This window comes from Ascaphus truei, chromosome 1 (genome assembly GCF_040206685.1).
Source record: "Ascaphus truei isolate aAscTru1 chromosome 1, aAscTru1.hap1, whole genome shotgun sequence".
Classification (NCBI taxonomy): domain Eukaryota; kingdom Metazoa; phylum Chordata; class Amphibia; order Anura; family Ascaphidae; genus Ascaphus; species Ascaphus truei.
In genome coordinates this window covers 92003731-92016512 of record NC_134483.1, presented here as the reverse complement: position 1 = coordinate 92016512, position 12782 = coordinate 92003731, and the positions used below count along the sequence as shown (strand labels likewise).

General features: G+C 39.6%; 1 protein-coding gene across 6 annotated transcripts in view; it reads left to right on the top strand.

Moving 5' to 3' along the window:
* The window catches only part of ARHGEF28 (Rho guanine nucleotide exchange factor 28), a 265058-nt gene that overhangs the window by 172191 nt on the left and 80085 nt on the right, over nt 1–12782 (top strand). For 3 of the 6 annotated variants that reach the window (XM_075591696.1, XM_075591687.1, XM_075591725.1), the window contains 4 exons: nt 7005–7200; nt 7649–7760; nt 9971–10051; nt 11478–11520. In XM_075591696.1, the coding sequence (XP_075447811.1) occupies nt 7005–7200; nt 7649–7760; nt 9971–10051; nt 11478–11520 (432 nt within the window). The remainder of the gene's footprint in view (nt 1–7004; nt 7201–7648; nt 7761–9970; nt 10052–11477; nt 11521–12782) is intronic. The other 3 variants (XM_075591714.1, XM_075591705.1, XM_075591733.1) reach the window with 1 other exon arrangement.

Here is a 12782-nt window from a genome sequence, read left to right as displayed (position 1 = left end):
GGGTCACTGAGATATCTCGAATGAGAGTGGAAGGATGGGCTTTGGCCGTGGCAAGCCCGAGCTTCCCACAAACAGGGGAGGTATGCATGTCCCTGTTCAAAAAGGTGCCTCTAATCCAGCAGTGTTGTGGTTAACTGCTGGTAGTCAATTAACCAACACCACTTGGCTGATTAGAGGTTGGTTAGAAAAGCCTGCCTTTGAGACAGGAAGAGAGATTCCTTAGTCCACAACTGGGCTGACCAAGGAAACAGACAGAGCAGAGCTTCCTGAGTCTCACAGATGAGACTGATAGATGGATCACAGATGTCTGGAGCTCAAAAGACTTCTACACCTGAATGCTGAGATAACCTGAGGAAAAGGCAGCAACCCAGGAAAGAGAGAAGCCTTCCCCCTACAACTACGAGACAGATAAGACTTTTCTTATGACTGATTATCTATGTCAGTATATATATATATATATATATATATATATATATATATATATATATATATATATATATATATATATATATATTTATAAAAATATTTCTAAAAATATAAATGTCTCTATGATTTGGGTTGGTGAATCGCTGGACTACAAGTGTAAATATACTCCAAGGTGGAGCAGATTTTGTTTGTGGATTTTCACATGTTTGCTGTGTTTAAAGCAACAGGCGCAATAAAGCCTTATTTAATTTCACCTTAAACCAGTCTCCATTACGTACCTCTGCACACATCTCTTACAACCGGGAATTCAACCATGCTGCCCTGCAACAATCTCAGAGTCAGTCAGTGTCTTTACTCACTGAGCCACTCCTTCTCCGTTCTGTTCTGTTGAAAGGTGTCAGAAACTACGGAAAATATCATGCACGTCTCCAGGAGAAATACAGCTAGTAACACTTTGTATTGTGGCAAAAAAAATATGAGTAGATTATGTAATTGTCTAATTTTTTGGGCCTTAGATTTATTTATTGATTGTAAGCTCTTCGGAGCAGGGACTCCTAATCCTAAATGTCACTTTTATGCCTGAAAGCACTTCTTCCCTTTATGTGTTATTTGTATTATTTGTTATTTCTATGATTGTCACGTGTATTACTGCTGTGAAGCGCTATATAAATAAATACATACATACATACATAATACATACATACTGTACATACATTGATAATGAGAGAGCTGTGTTGAAGTCAAGTATCTTATAAATCGGTATACAAGTGACATATGAGTCTTCTGACTGAATATCTGGTGCTATGTTTTGCTCTCATTCACTTTATTGTTATGTAAAACCTAACTCTGTTAGTGGATCAAACTGCTGCCCAAATATTACACAAATGTACAGATTTTCATAGGATTATGCATTTTTGAAAGGGTCAGAATTAAGGCAGAGGAAAGTTATACATACATTTAAAACATTTTTTTGTTGTTGCAAATAGAGATATTAAATGAATTGCGCTCATGTAAAAAAAAAGTGATGATATCGTCAAACTTGGAGGCTGGAATAGTAAATGACTTGTAAACTACAGTAAATGTTTGCATTTCTATTCTGTTGAATCTGTTATTAAACATACAGTAATGTTCAGTTTCTATATGTTTATGTTTTAATAAATTAGCTGTTGCTTGTTTAGTTTACTGCAAAATACAGGTTCAGTGAGATAATTCAGTGGTGTCTAAATCTTGCAGGTGTACAAGTCAAATGTAAACTGGATTTACCAGCTGCTTAGTACAGTAGCTGACTTTGACTATATTTAAAAAGACAAATGACAGGTGTGCACCAATATTATTATTGGGCACGGTGAAGATGAAAAGGTTTGCAGACAACTTCAATGCATTCATTCATGCCCGTCACACAAGCATGCCATGGATTCACTTTCATGTGTCAAAGTAATGCCTCATACTAATTATTATTAGTAATAGAATTAATTCCGGAGGTAGTGAGAAATTAGAAGCTTCCATCTGAAATGCTTGAAGTTTTACTCCACCTCATGTTCAAGGACATCAAAACCCCACCTTCGAACCGCTCTATTAATATAATCTGTCAAATTCAATGAAGACTAACCGCCTGGAGAATAAGTAAAAGAAGAGGCGTTATAACCGGAAGTTACCCGATTTGAAAAGTCAGGGCGCTCCTTTATTCCTGTTGAGTCTTTGGACTTGGAATTTATTAATCTGATCAATTGAACATTTACAATGGGGCCTATGCTATAAGCCTTCGTAAAAAATAAATAAATCACCGGGCCATTTAAATCACTAGTTTTTGTGAGCGTTGCTATCACGGTATTCAGAAAGCCTCGATTACCTGTGATGGCACAATTCCCACAACGGGCGAGTAGCCGGCGACCTGATGATCGCCTCTCTGAAAAGGCCTTACCCGGCGATTCTTTTCCGCTGCAGAGAGAGCTACTCAGAGAGAGTCGCCTCTCCCTGCGCAAATCTCGGCCGAAATGAATGTTTTTTAATATACATTTTATTACTAGTGTAGATGAGCAGGGGATTTCCGGTGCAGAACCGTATGGTGTAGTATAATTTATATATTATATACTTTATATAATACACCGTGCAGGAATTGAACCCTTGATCTTAGAGTCCAGTGCTCTAAGCACTACACCACCTAGACTGCAGTATATGTTAAGGTTGTTTAAAGAGTTACGAACATCACACCGCCCTTGATGTGTAGTAGTTAGAGAATTGCACTAGCATAGGAAATATCAGGGGTTCATTCCCGCACGGTGTATTATATAAAGTACATGAAAAGGGCCATGGGATTCCGGGAAGAAGCAGGAGCTGCTGCGGAGCGGCACTGTCTGTGGCCTGGTTGCTGCACTTGTCCTGGTGTGTGCCTTGTGCTGCTCCTCGTGTTGCTGCCATGCACCGTGTGCGAGGCGGACGGAGCCCCCAGAGGAGGAATCCTGACATGTCTGTTGGCTGAGCAACAGATATTATCTGATGTTGTACAGTAGGCTATATTACAGATCTCGCTACTACTGAGGTTTACTTATAGTAGGAAAGTCCTAATTGCAAAGTGAATAACCTGCAGGCTGGAGGTACTTTGACAGAACTATTTGGGGTTTGGGAGTAATGTAAACGGTGCAGCAATATGATAGCACAGAAGTGCTGTGTGAGTTCAGGGATCAATACCAGGAAAGCAGAGAAGCTGTATGTTAGGATTGTGGTGCAGTTTTATTCGGCATAATTGGTGATTTCCTTTTTGTTTCTGCGGGGGGGGGGTAAATGGAGGGGGCGGGGCTGGGGGCGAGTAACTTTTTTGGTCGAGCGAGTAGCTTTTTGGGTAATTTGTCAAGCCCTGTGTGTGTGTGTGTGTGTGTGTGTGTGTATATATATATATATATCTCACATGTAATGAAGATTAAATTAGAGGTCGTCACTGCCTAGTATCTCACGTCATCACGCATACAGTGGTTTGGAATCTCAGTCAGCTGTGAGTAGCTCAGCTGCTCGGAAGCGTGTAGTGGAGGTCCCTCCATCTGCGTTGGTGCACGTGGCTACACGCTGGACGTCTCAGCGGTCGATCAGCTGTTGAGCTTGTTTCCTGATCTCCCCCAATTTCCTGTGTGCTGCAAGCTGTTGTCCGGGGACCTAGTGCTCTGGGTCCCATCTGTATTACATCTGTATTACATATTTGGACCTTTCCACTCTGACCGGACTGCAAAGAGCCCAGTTTAATCTTCATTACATTTGATTTTGTGATATTTGTTGTGTGTTTTTTAATACACCTTTTTGCCATTCACTTAGTTGAAGATCTATATGGATCACCTAGAGGGAGATCGGAGTCCCCTCTTTGGTACAAAAACTACATTAAATGTGCACCGCACCGTACTACAACTTTATGCTCAGCACTATGGGTGCTGCACTAGGGTTGTCAGCAAAGTCATTCATTGATTCTAAGACGCATCCCAATTTCAAACATGTGAAAATGGGGGAAAAAGGTGCATCTTAGAATCGAGGAAATACGACATGTACAAGCCACATGATAAATATAATCAGATCTTGAAATATTAACATATACAATTCAAATATCTTCATGCTCTATCTATGATGTTAAATTATCTATAAACCCGCTTACTTCTATACAATACAGGAAAATTGAAGGATAACTACAATAAATACCCAAGAGTCAGATAAACGCACCCAAATCACTATGTAAATTTAGCCCATCTGGATAGATTCTGCAGTTTGAATAAAAAAAGGTTTCTCGCTGGGACAGTCTCCTAATTCTATTACCTCCTCTTCAGTCAGGGTGACCAATTTCAATGCCGCTATATAGTAATCCTATAGGGCTAAAGTGGTGGAATAATCTATTAAACAAAAAATAATAATAATAAAAACCTCTTTTGTGAAGCATTTGAGCACGTAAGCGCACGCACGATGAGGCGCGACGGTGCCTGAAGCACAGTTCACATTCACGCCAGCAACAGGCGTGCATGCGCCCCGTCTCGCTCGCGGTGAGTATAATCTCAGCCTTAGACTGTAAGCTCTTCGGGGTAGGGACTACTGTTTACTTTTGATGTACTGCTTATTCTCATTATGTCTCTCGTTATTTTATCACGTGTATAACAGCTGTGAAACGCTATGTACATGGTTGGCGTTATACAAATAGAGATATATACGTACATGCATACATGCATACTGTACACAAACATGTCCATCCTTAAATGCTGGTGATTTACATTTTAATTTTTTTCTATGATATCATAGTACCAATTCTTCAATTTTCTATTCTGCTTTTGTATTCAATCCAGATGTTCAGTAGATCTGTGTTACAAGCTACATGCAGTATTTGCGAGGATACTATATGCCACATATGGTGAAAATAAATTGCATGTCTGTCTCTCTGTCTAGTAGCATATACAGTATCTTATTTCTCTCTATACCTAGGTGGCCGTTTGGTAAAAAGTACAGTATATACACGACTAAATCGTATTTATTGAACATAAAGTAGTAGATGTAAGTTACTGTACTATAAAAGTCTCTATTGCTGTTTGTGTTCTTTGTAAAGTGCAAACTATGTTTGCTGCTTTTTACACAAGTGGCTTACAGACAAATCAGGAAATTCATATAAAATATAAGGACGAGAGCATCAGACATGAAAATAAACATGGGAGGAAAGAATCCCTGTCCCAGGAAGTTTACTATTTACAGTGTGATTTTTGGGAAATACTATTTACTATAAATCTTCTATAAAAACTATGAGGAGTTATTTCAAAAGATCCAGAAAGTCAAGAAGCTTGTGCTTGGACATTGGAATGCTATTATATGCTATGAACCATGTAACACGCTAACATTGCTAGTAAGACCTGGGGGTTTACATACATAACTATAAATTACTACCATAAGGTAGCACAGAACTCCCCTGGACTGCAATAGTCAAGCAGTGTTTTGAACAAGCTGCAGATGCTGAACACTTATAGAGGTTGTTTGTTGTAGGGATAGGTGAATTTGTATTGACCTTGGTAGAATATGATGCAATGGGACCCATGAATAAGGCACAGGTATCCCACCATTTTTTAAGTGCGTGGCCTTATTTATGTCTGAAGAAGGCTACCATATTAAGAGGTATGTACATCTTGTCTCCTGTCCATTTGAGTTATGTGCAGAGCTGAATAATTTGTTCCAGTCATACAGAATTTGTATACTATTTGTCTCGCGGCTCACTGATGTACGGCTCCCAGCCTTGCTAGGGTTAAGCCGTAGCCAGTACATTTCCAAACACATGCAGATTCACCTAAGTTTGCATATGAGTAGGATAGCTTGGTAGTTCAAACATCCCACAATGTTAATCATGAACGTGTTCTCACTCCAAAACGTTGGCAATACTGGTGCAAAAATGCATCAGATATCTCAAAGAATGACATTTACAATGACATTTTTTTGTTTATAAATCTGCTGCTGTTCTTTGTGCCACATTTTGTGGTAAAGCCACGGAGAAAAGCTGCTGATACTTTGTGATGAAGCTGTCTGGTTCAAATACTATAAAACAAAACCCTGAACAGGGAAGGGCTACTGAACATTGAACTTAATTTGTAAGAGATCTCCAGGAAAACGGAGCCCAGTTAGGAAGAAACATCTCCCGCAAGGTAAAAATAATAAAAGAGATGGGTGCCAAATTGTAAAAAGTTAACTACAAACCATAGAAAGAAAGAGTTGTTGACGTTTATATGTAGATCTGGGAGAAGGTGGGCAAATATGATGGGATAAGCAGGGAAACACTGCCCAAAAAAGCAAGAGGCCAGAAAGGAAATGTGACTGAGTAATTAAAGGGAAGTAAATAGATCTATCTATCTATCTATTAGACCCATGTGGTAGTTGGGCCAAGTGTGATCACTACATTGAACAAGTCACCCTTATACAAGTCACCCTTATATGTTGTCAGCTCACCTGTGATTCAATTAGCCATGGCAAGTGAAACCAGTAGGCTAAATACCTGTAGGGGAGGGAACTGCACGCTCCAGATGGCCGAGGTAGCTCTTTGCTAGGGCTACTTACATATGCCTGGATCTAGTAACAGATAAGTCTTCACTGTCACAAGGAGGACGATCACAGAAATTAATTTCCGTAGTTCAGTAAAACTAATGTAACAATATATAGATTACATCCTGGAATAGATACTTTGGCAATTCAAAAATGAAGATACATAGAGTTGAGGGAGTAGATCAGTGACATGAAAACTGCCTCTGAAGTGGACTAACCCAGTTATAAACCCAGTGTCAGATGACATGAACACGTTGTTTTATCTCCCTGTACCTGAGGCGCCATTACTAGATGGTAAACTCTTTGGGGGCAGGGACTCATTGTGCCTGCAGGATTCAGCGATGCGGTATATCACAACCCTGATCCGGCGGCTTGGTGAATATTGGGCCCATGTACAGGGCTGTGTACGTTGTCAGTGCGATATAAATAAGAATATCACTTTTGTGCTCTTTCAATATTGTGGTAGAGAAGAAACCGCTGGCATGAACTGTGTACTATATTGTTGAAAAAAATATCTAGCAAGGTTTCCTTTATTTTAGCTCCAGCCTGGATGGCCTCGATGCAGACAGTGAAGGGGAGGGAAACTACATCCGATACAGTTCTGGCTCCTCAGTCCAGCCGGATTCCTCTGGCCTTTTGGGAAATAGCGGAGATGAACTTGACTCTCCTGAGACAAATTGTGATCAAGGTTTATACATCAGAGGAACAGCGACTTTGCCTCTATCCCCAGGAAAGGTACCAGGAGGCATTCATATTGTATTTAATTAAAACATGTGTGTTACAATGCTTGATAGATTAATAACATTGTCTAACTGACCTATCTCATCTAGCTCACAAACAAATAATTTTGTAAAAACAACCTAATTTATCTGTCTTCCTTAACGTAACCGTTTCGAAGTTTTAGACTGTGAATAAGAAACTTCTTTTCTTTTCACGACAGGCTGTTATTGGGGATTTGCCTGTCACAGTTATTTTCTCCATCCCAAACCTGTCCAATCTGTGTCTGGGGTGTTATTTTATACTACTGTACATATTTAGTCCAATCTACACATACAAATAATGTAATGTCTCTATTAATGTACTGCATTATTAAACAATCCACATGGGTCTGAATGTCCTTATAACTTGGTAATATATATCTCAGAAACGGTAACTAATGCAATATAATGCGTTCTTTCTGCAGGATACATTGGCTGCTGGAATTAGGTTACGTTCCTACTCCTGTTCCTCACCTAAGCTTTTCCTAGCGAAACCTCGCTTAGCACGGGAGCTTTCTGTTGGCGACCCTAGTGAAGGTGCGTGTCGGGGGAATGACATTGTTACTGCAATAGCAGGAAGCAGAGATACAGCGTTCTTCATTTACATGTCCTTCTATTCATAATGTGTATGCTGGGAAAATGCCCACACTGCACTACATTGTGTTAATCGTGTGTTGGCCTTTTCATCCTAACGAGAGAAAAAAAGATGACCGTTCTTTTTTTAATAGGAATTCAGTGCACTGAGCAGTCTTTTTCTTTCAAGTACGGGGTATAAACATGGAGAAGGCATGTTGTGTGTGCGTTTGTAGAGTGTTCTATTATGTTTACACGGGAACAAAAAGTCAAATTTGATACTGTTTATCCTTTCTGTACAAAAAGTAGGATACTCTTACAACTGCAAAGGTGCATAAAGCACGCATTTGCCATTTTGAATTTGGGGTTGCCTTGGAACAGCGTCGGACGTGGAGCCCAATATCGAGCTAGAATGAACAAAAAAAATTGATGACATTTGCAGGCCCCTCTAGCAGGGAAAGGGTTAAACTCCTCAATCTGAAGAGCTGATAAGCAGATAAATGTGAGACAAATATTATAAACGTTAGACATGCCTGAGTGTTTTCAGCTTATGGCGATTACAATATACATCGCTTAGTGTGGCTGAAGCTTTAAACCCACTGCCTCCCTTTCTTGTTTTTAATGCCATTTATAGCGTAACACGTTGTAAAATTGCTTTCAAGGGGGCTTTACCCCATGTGGGAAAGTATTACACACCCATGCAATCAGGTGCAGACCATTACTGATTAGAGATCACGTGTATAAAGCAAGTGAGACAACAGCAAGAATACATGTACTACAGGAGGGGTGATCAAATCCAGTCCCCAAGCCCCCGCCCCTCCTCCCAACAGGTCAGGTTTTCAGGATATCCCAGCTTCAGCACGGGTGGCTCAATCAGATTGAGCCACCTGTGCCGATGCAGGGATTTCCAGAAAACCTGATCTGTTGGGGGGCTTGAGGACTGAAGTTGAGCGCCCCTGTACCACACGTTCACTCCTTCACACCCCCCGTGCATGTTCTGCCTAAGGAGCAGCATTAGCATGCTGTCCTAATTTAGTTTGCTGAATAGAAGGAGCTGTGCTGTGTCAAAAATATCTTGTGTGTACCATTTAAAAAAGAATTACAGGTTGAAGACCCATGTCATTAAAATACTTGTTAATTTGAGACAAGTTGACAAGATGCTGATTTGACAAAGTATTTGTGGTGACGAGAGAAGCCGCATTAGTGTGAATATCAGCATTTCCAAACCTGTTGTTTTTATGGTGCTACACAGTAACCGCTGACGTTCTAGTGCTTCCTGGCATTGGGGAGTTTAAAGCCCTTGAAGGGCTAAAGGAGCCTGTCAAGAATCACTCTGTATGTAATAAGAGTACTGTACTTAATCGTTGTTACTAAATAGAAAATCCACTTTTTGGTTAGAGCCGTCACAATTACGTTCTCTACTAAAGTGGTGAGGGACTTGTGTGTGGATTCGATAATGTTACAGATTCCTATAGCACTAAAAGGTTTAATGTTAATTAATGTTCATCCTTGTAGGTTCCACATCCATAGCTATGTACCTATCCTATTTACTTCTGTTGTCTTTTTTATCTTACTTGTATGGGGTGTGGATGGCACAGGAAAAGCAATGTTAACGGTACACTATCATTGGCACTGTACATGTCTCTCTTACCCTGTATCCACTGAAGGAGGTTAGTAGAGCTCATTCGACCACCTACTGTGACACAAGCTATGAAAACAAAGGGAACATTACATGGATTCCCTAATCTGTACTTGTCTAGGTATGTCCGTTTGCTGTAGTTCCTAATAGTCTTATTTGCAGTTGAGACTTTGTTAATGGATGTAACAGTGATTCAGCCTTGTACAATTCAAGGAACAATTACTAGTTATCATCCTGAAACCTAGCAATAGTCGAGTGCCATAACCTCCGTTTCTATTTGTGTCTTTTAGCAGCTGTGATTGAACTGTACTAATTGTAGTTGCTCATAAACCATGGTTTATTAAAGCAATTGCTAATAAGAAAAGCCGTTATCAATGGAAATGCTTTTTCATCTCTGAAGATATATGTAATATTCATTAACAGCTTAAACAAATATGGTAGATACTCTATATATTGGTCATTAAAGTAGGTATATTGAGAACAAAGAAAAGAAACACTAAAAATTCTTATTTGAAGAATGTATTCCTGCTCTTAGATGGTGCGTTCAACGTCAGTGGTCGCTCACTACTTCAGGCTCTTTCATTGTCTAAATCAGTATCTCTTCTTCATCCTAGTAGTAAGTACTGTAATGGTGCAATGGAAACTAGACATTGGTGTTGTTGGGTCTCTCTTTGCATGTATTGGGAGGAATTTATAAAGGAATAACACCACACCTGGGATTGCTGTTTACACATACAGTACAGTACACTCTTACTGCTGTGTAATGGATGGAATATGTCCCACTGAAATATTAAGCTCGCCCAGCAGACGGCCTAAAATGCTTTTTACTGCATTATTTTTGAGCCGTAAAACAGTTTGGAGGGTTTACATTTGTTTTTCTTCTCCTAATTTGCTATTTATTTACCTACAGCAACAGATGTGTCACCACGTTACTAGAGCCGGCATTGCCTTGTGGGGTCAGCAAACCCCACAGTATATACACACGTATAAAGTAATATACATTATTTTGGAAAATAACCCATTTTGTGCCCACCACACTTTTCCCATTAGAATTTTTTCACCAAACTACAGCCAATTTTAACACACCTGTAGCATAATCACTTCATTTTCCTTTAAGTTGTGCATTATGGTTTTAACGGAGTGCAGTTCTCTGGAGGTGACCTGTGATAAATTCCCCCGATGGTTCTTTGGTATTGGTGGCTGGTGGTTGTCTTCTCTTCTTTTGGTTTTCTTTGTTTTATTATCTAACATTATTCTTCTCTACAGGATGGTATGGCCCAGTGGTTTGGTTTGTAATTGAAATGCATAAAATCAGCGGTCATGGACTTGTAGATCTGCATTTTCTAATTACAACAGGACTCCAAATCCCAGAATAAAGAACGTGAGATCCCAAACCCAGCACTGGACAAAACACCCCTGAAAACATTGAGTTCATTGACAGGCACAGCTATATTCTTGGAACAAAATCCTGACAAAAGGAAGCCTCCCTTTAACAGTGCGCAGGGCACCGCGATGAGCCACTTTGGCCTATATCGAGCAAGGCCCATAATCTTGAGTTCAAAGCTCTTCACCGATATATGCATCCTTAACGTTATTTTAAGTCTCTGATTCCCTTTTTCTCTGCATAATGCATTGTAGAACATATACATTGTGAGGCAGGAGCACGGTATAGAAGAAATAACAAGAGAAACATTGCATGCTTAGAAGGAAAGGGGGAAACAATTAAACGTCCTTGATGCTGTAATGGACCACGAGACATTACAGCACCCTGCATTACCAGGCCACCCAGCACTGGAGGGGTTACACCGAGTCTGTTTTTAATATGTCTTGCTTATACATTGATGTTGCTCTGATGGAGCGCTGTGCTTCTGGCTCATATTTTTCTAATATTTCGGATTTCATGAGCGCTCCTTTGATATGTTTGTGATTTGATCCAGCATGTTAGGTTTGAGTGGTGGCGGCGGTGTGTGTGTGTTTGACTTTGACAAACTTCTATCTCTATGGTGCCTGACAGGTATTCCTCTTATTATTTATTTTAATAGAACAACGAGCTTACAGCCTTCCAGAGCAATCACAAGAAAAAAGGTATTGTAAAAATTGTATTCCTGCCTCTCTCTGCATCAGGCAGATTTACATCCTTACAGAAAATCATTGGGAATGCCTTCACTGGAGTCCGTTAAGGATGCAATCCATTCTCATTTTTGAAACAATTTTGATAAAAGAAACCACCCTGATTGCCAAGATAGTATTCCTTTATAAACAATGAATCCTGTATTTGCAGGTACGGAAAAAAGCCATTGAGCATGTCTAGAACAATAGGTCTGCTGCTGCTGGCTAATTCTTTCAGCTGGGTTTGGAACGCAGAGCTTCTTTCGCACACTGAATATCTATGGGAAGTTTTGACTTTGCCCCACTGAAAAAACAGCCTCTTCTAAAGTGTTGAGTTTTCTCGAGGGCAGATACAGTATTGAATTCGTATACTGGTTTTCTGTATTTTACTGTATTTCACAAGCTATTTCCTAGCCCAGTAGCTGGACAGGCTTCAGTATCAAGGGACAAACTTATAACCTATAGAGCCCATAAACTAACCATGTAATTAAATGGAACTCTTAAGCAACAACTGCATTTTATAAAGCAGAATATTAATATGAGATGTGTTAGATTTTCGCTCTAGTTTGCAAACTAGGGGCCATTTGTTGTGCAAAAATTTCGCAAAGCACATTTGAAGAAATGTGCGCAACACAGACCTTGAAGTTGCTCATTTCACTGTTTTTAGTGCACATTTTTGCCCATTTTTTAACAGGTGTAAATTTTCACCAAACCGTAAAATGTTTCAAAAAAAAAATAGACAAATGTTTGCAAAGCGCATTTGAGGACATTTGCACAAAAGGGGTAATGTGATCATTTTCACATTTTCTTTAGCATGTGTGAGCTCTTACAAAATTCCTCCCAGGGTCCTCAGTTGTTCATAAAAACGACAACAATATTTCATGGTAAATTATACTAAAAATAAATCTGGTTATTACTTTTGGGAAAGCAGGATTTTTGTATGCAGTTACTGTACTTTAAAAAAGTTACAATTGCATACTTACCTATAGAAAAGATGTCAGTATGAACTATGAGAGGCTATTTGCTTGGCATGTAAAGATCATACTGAGAGAGAGAGAGGAAGATGTTGAAATGGTAACAAAACATATAATATGCTTAGTGAATAAGGTGTTAAATTGGGCAAAATAAGCTCTGTTCCTGATTTAGGCAGCGTCACGTTATTCGCCCTGATTTAACAGAGCTTAGTGAATCTAGCCCTGAGTGAGAAGTTTTAAAGTGGTCACTCTTGCTTTGGGGCA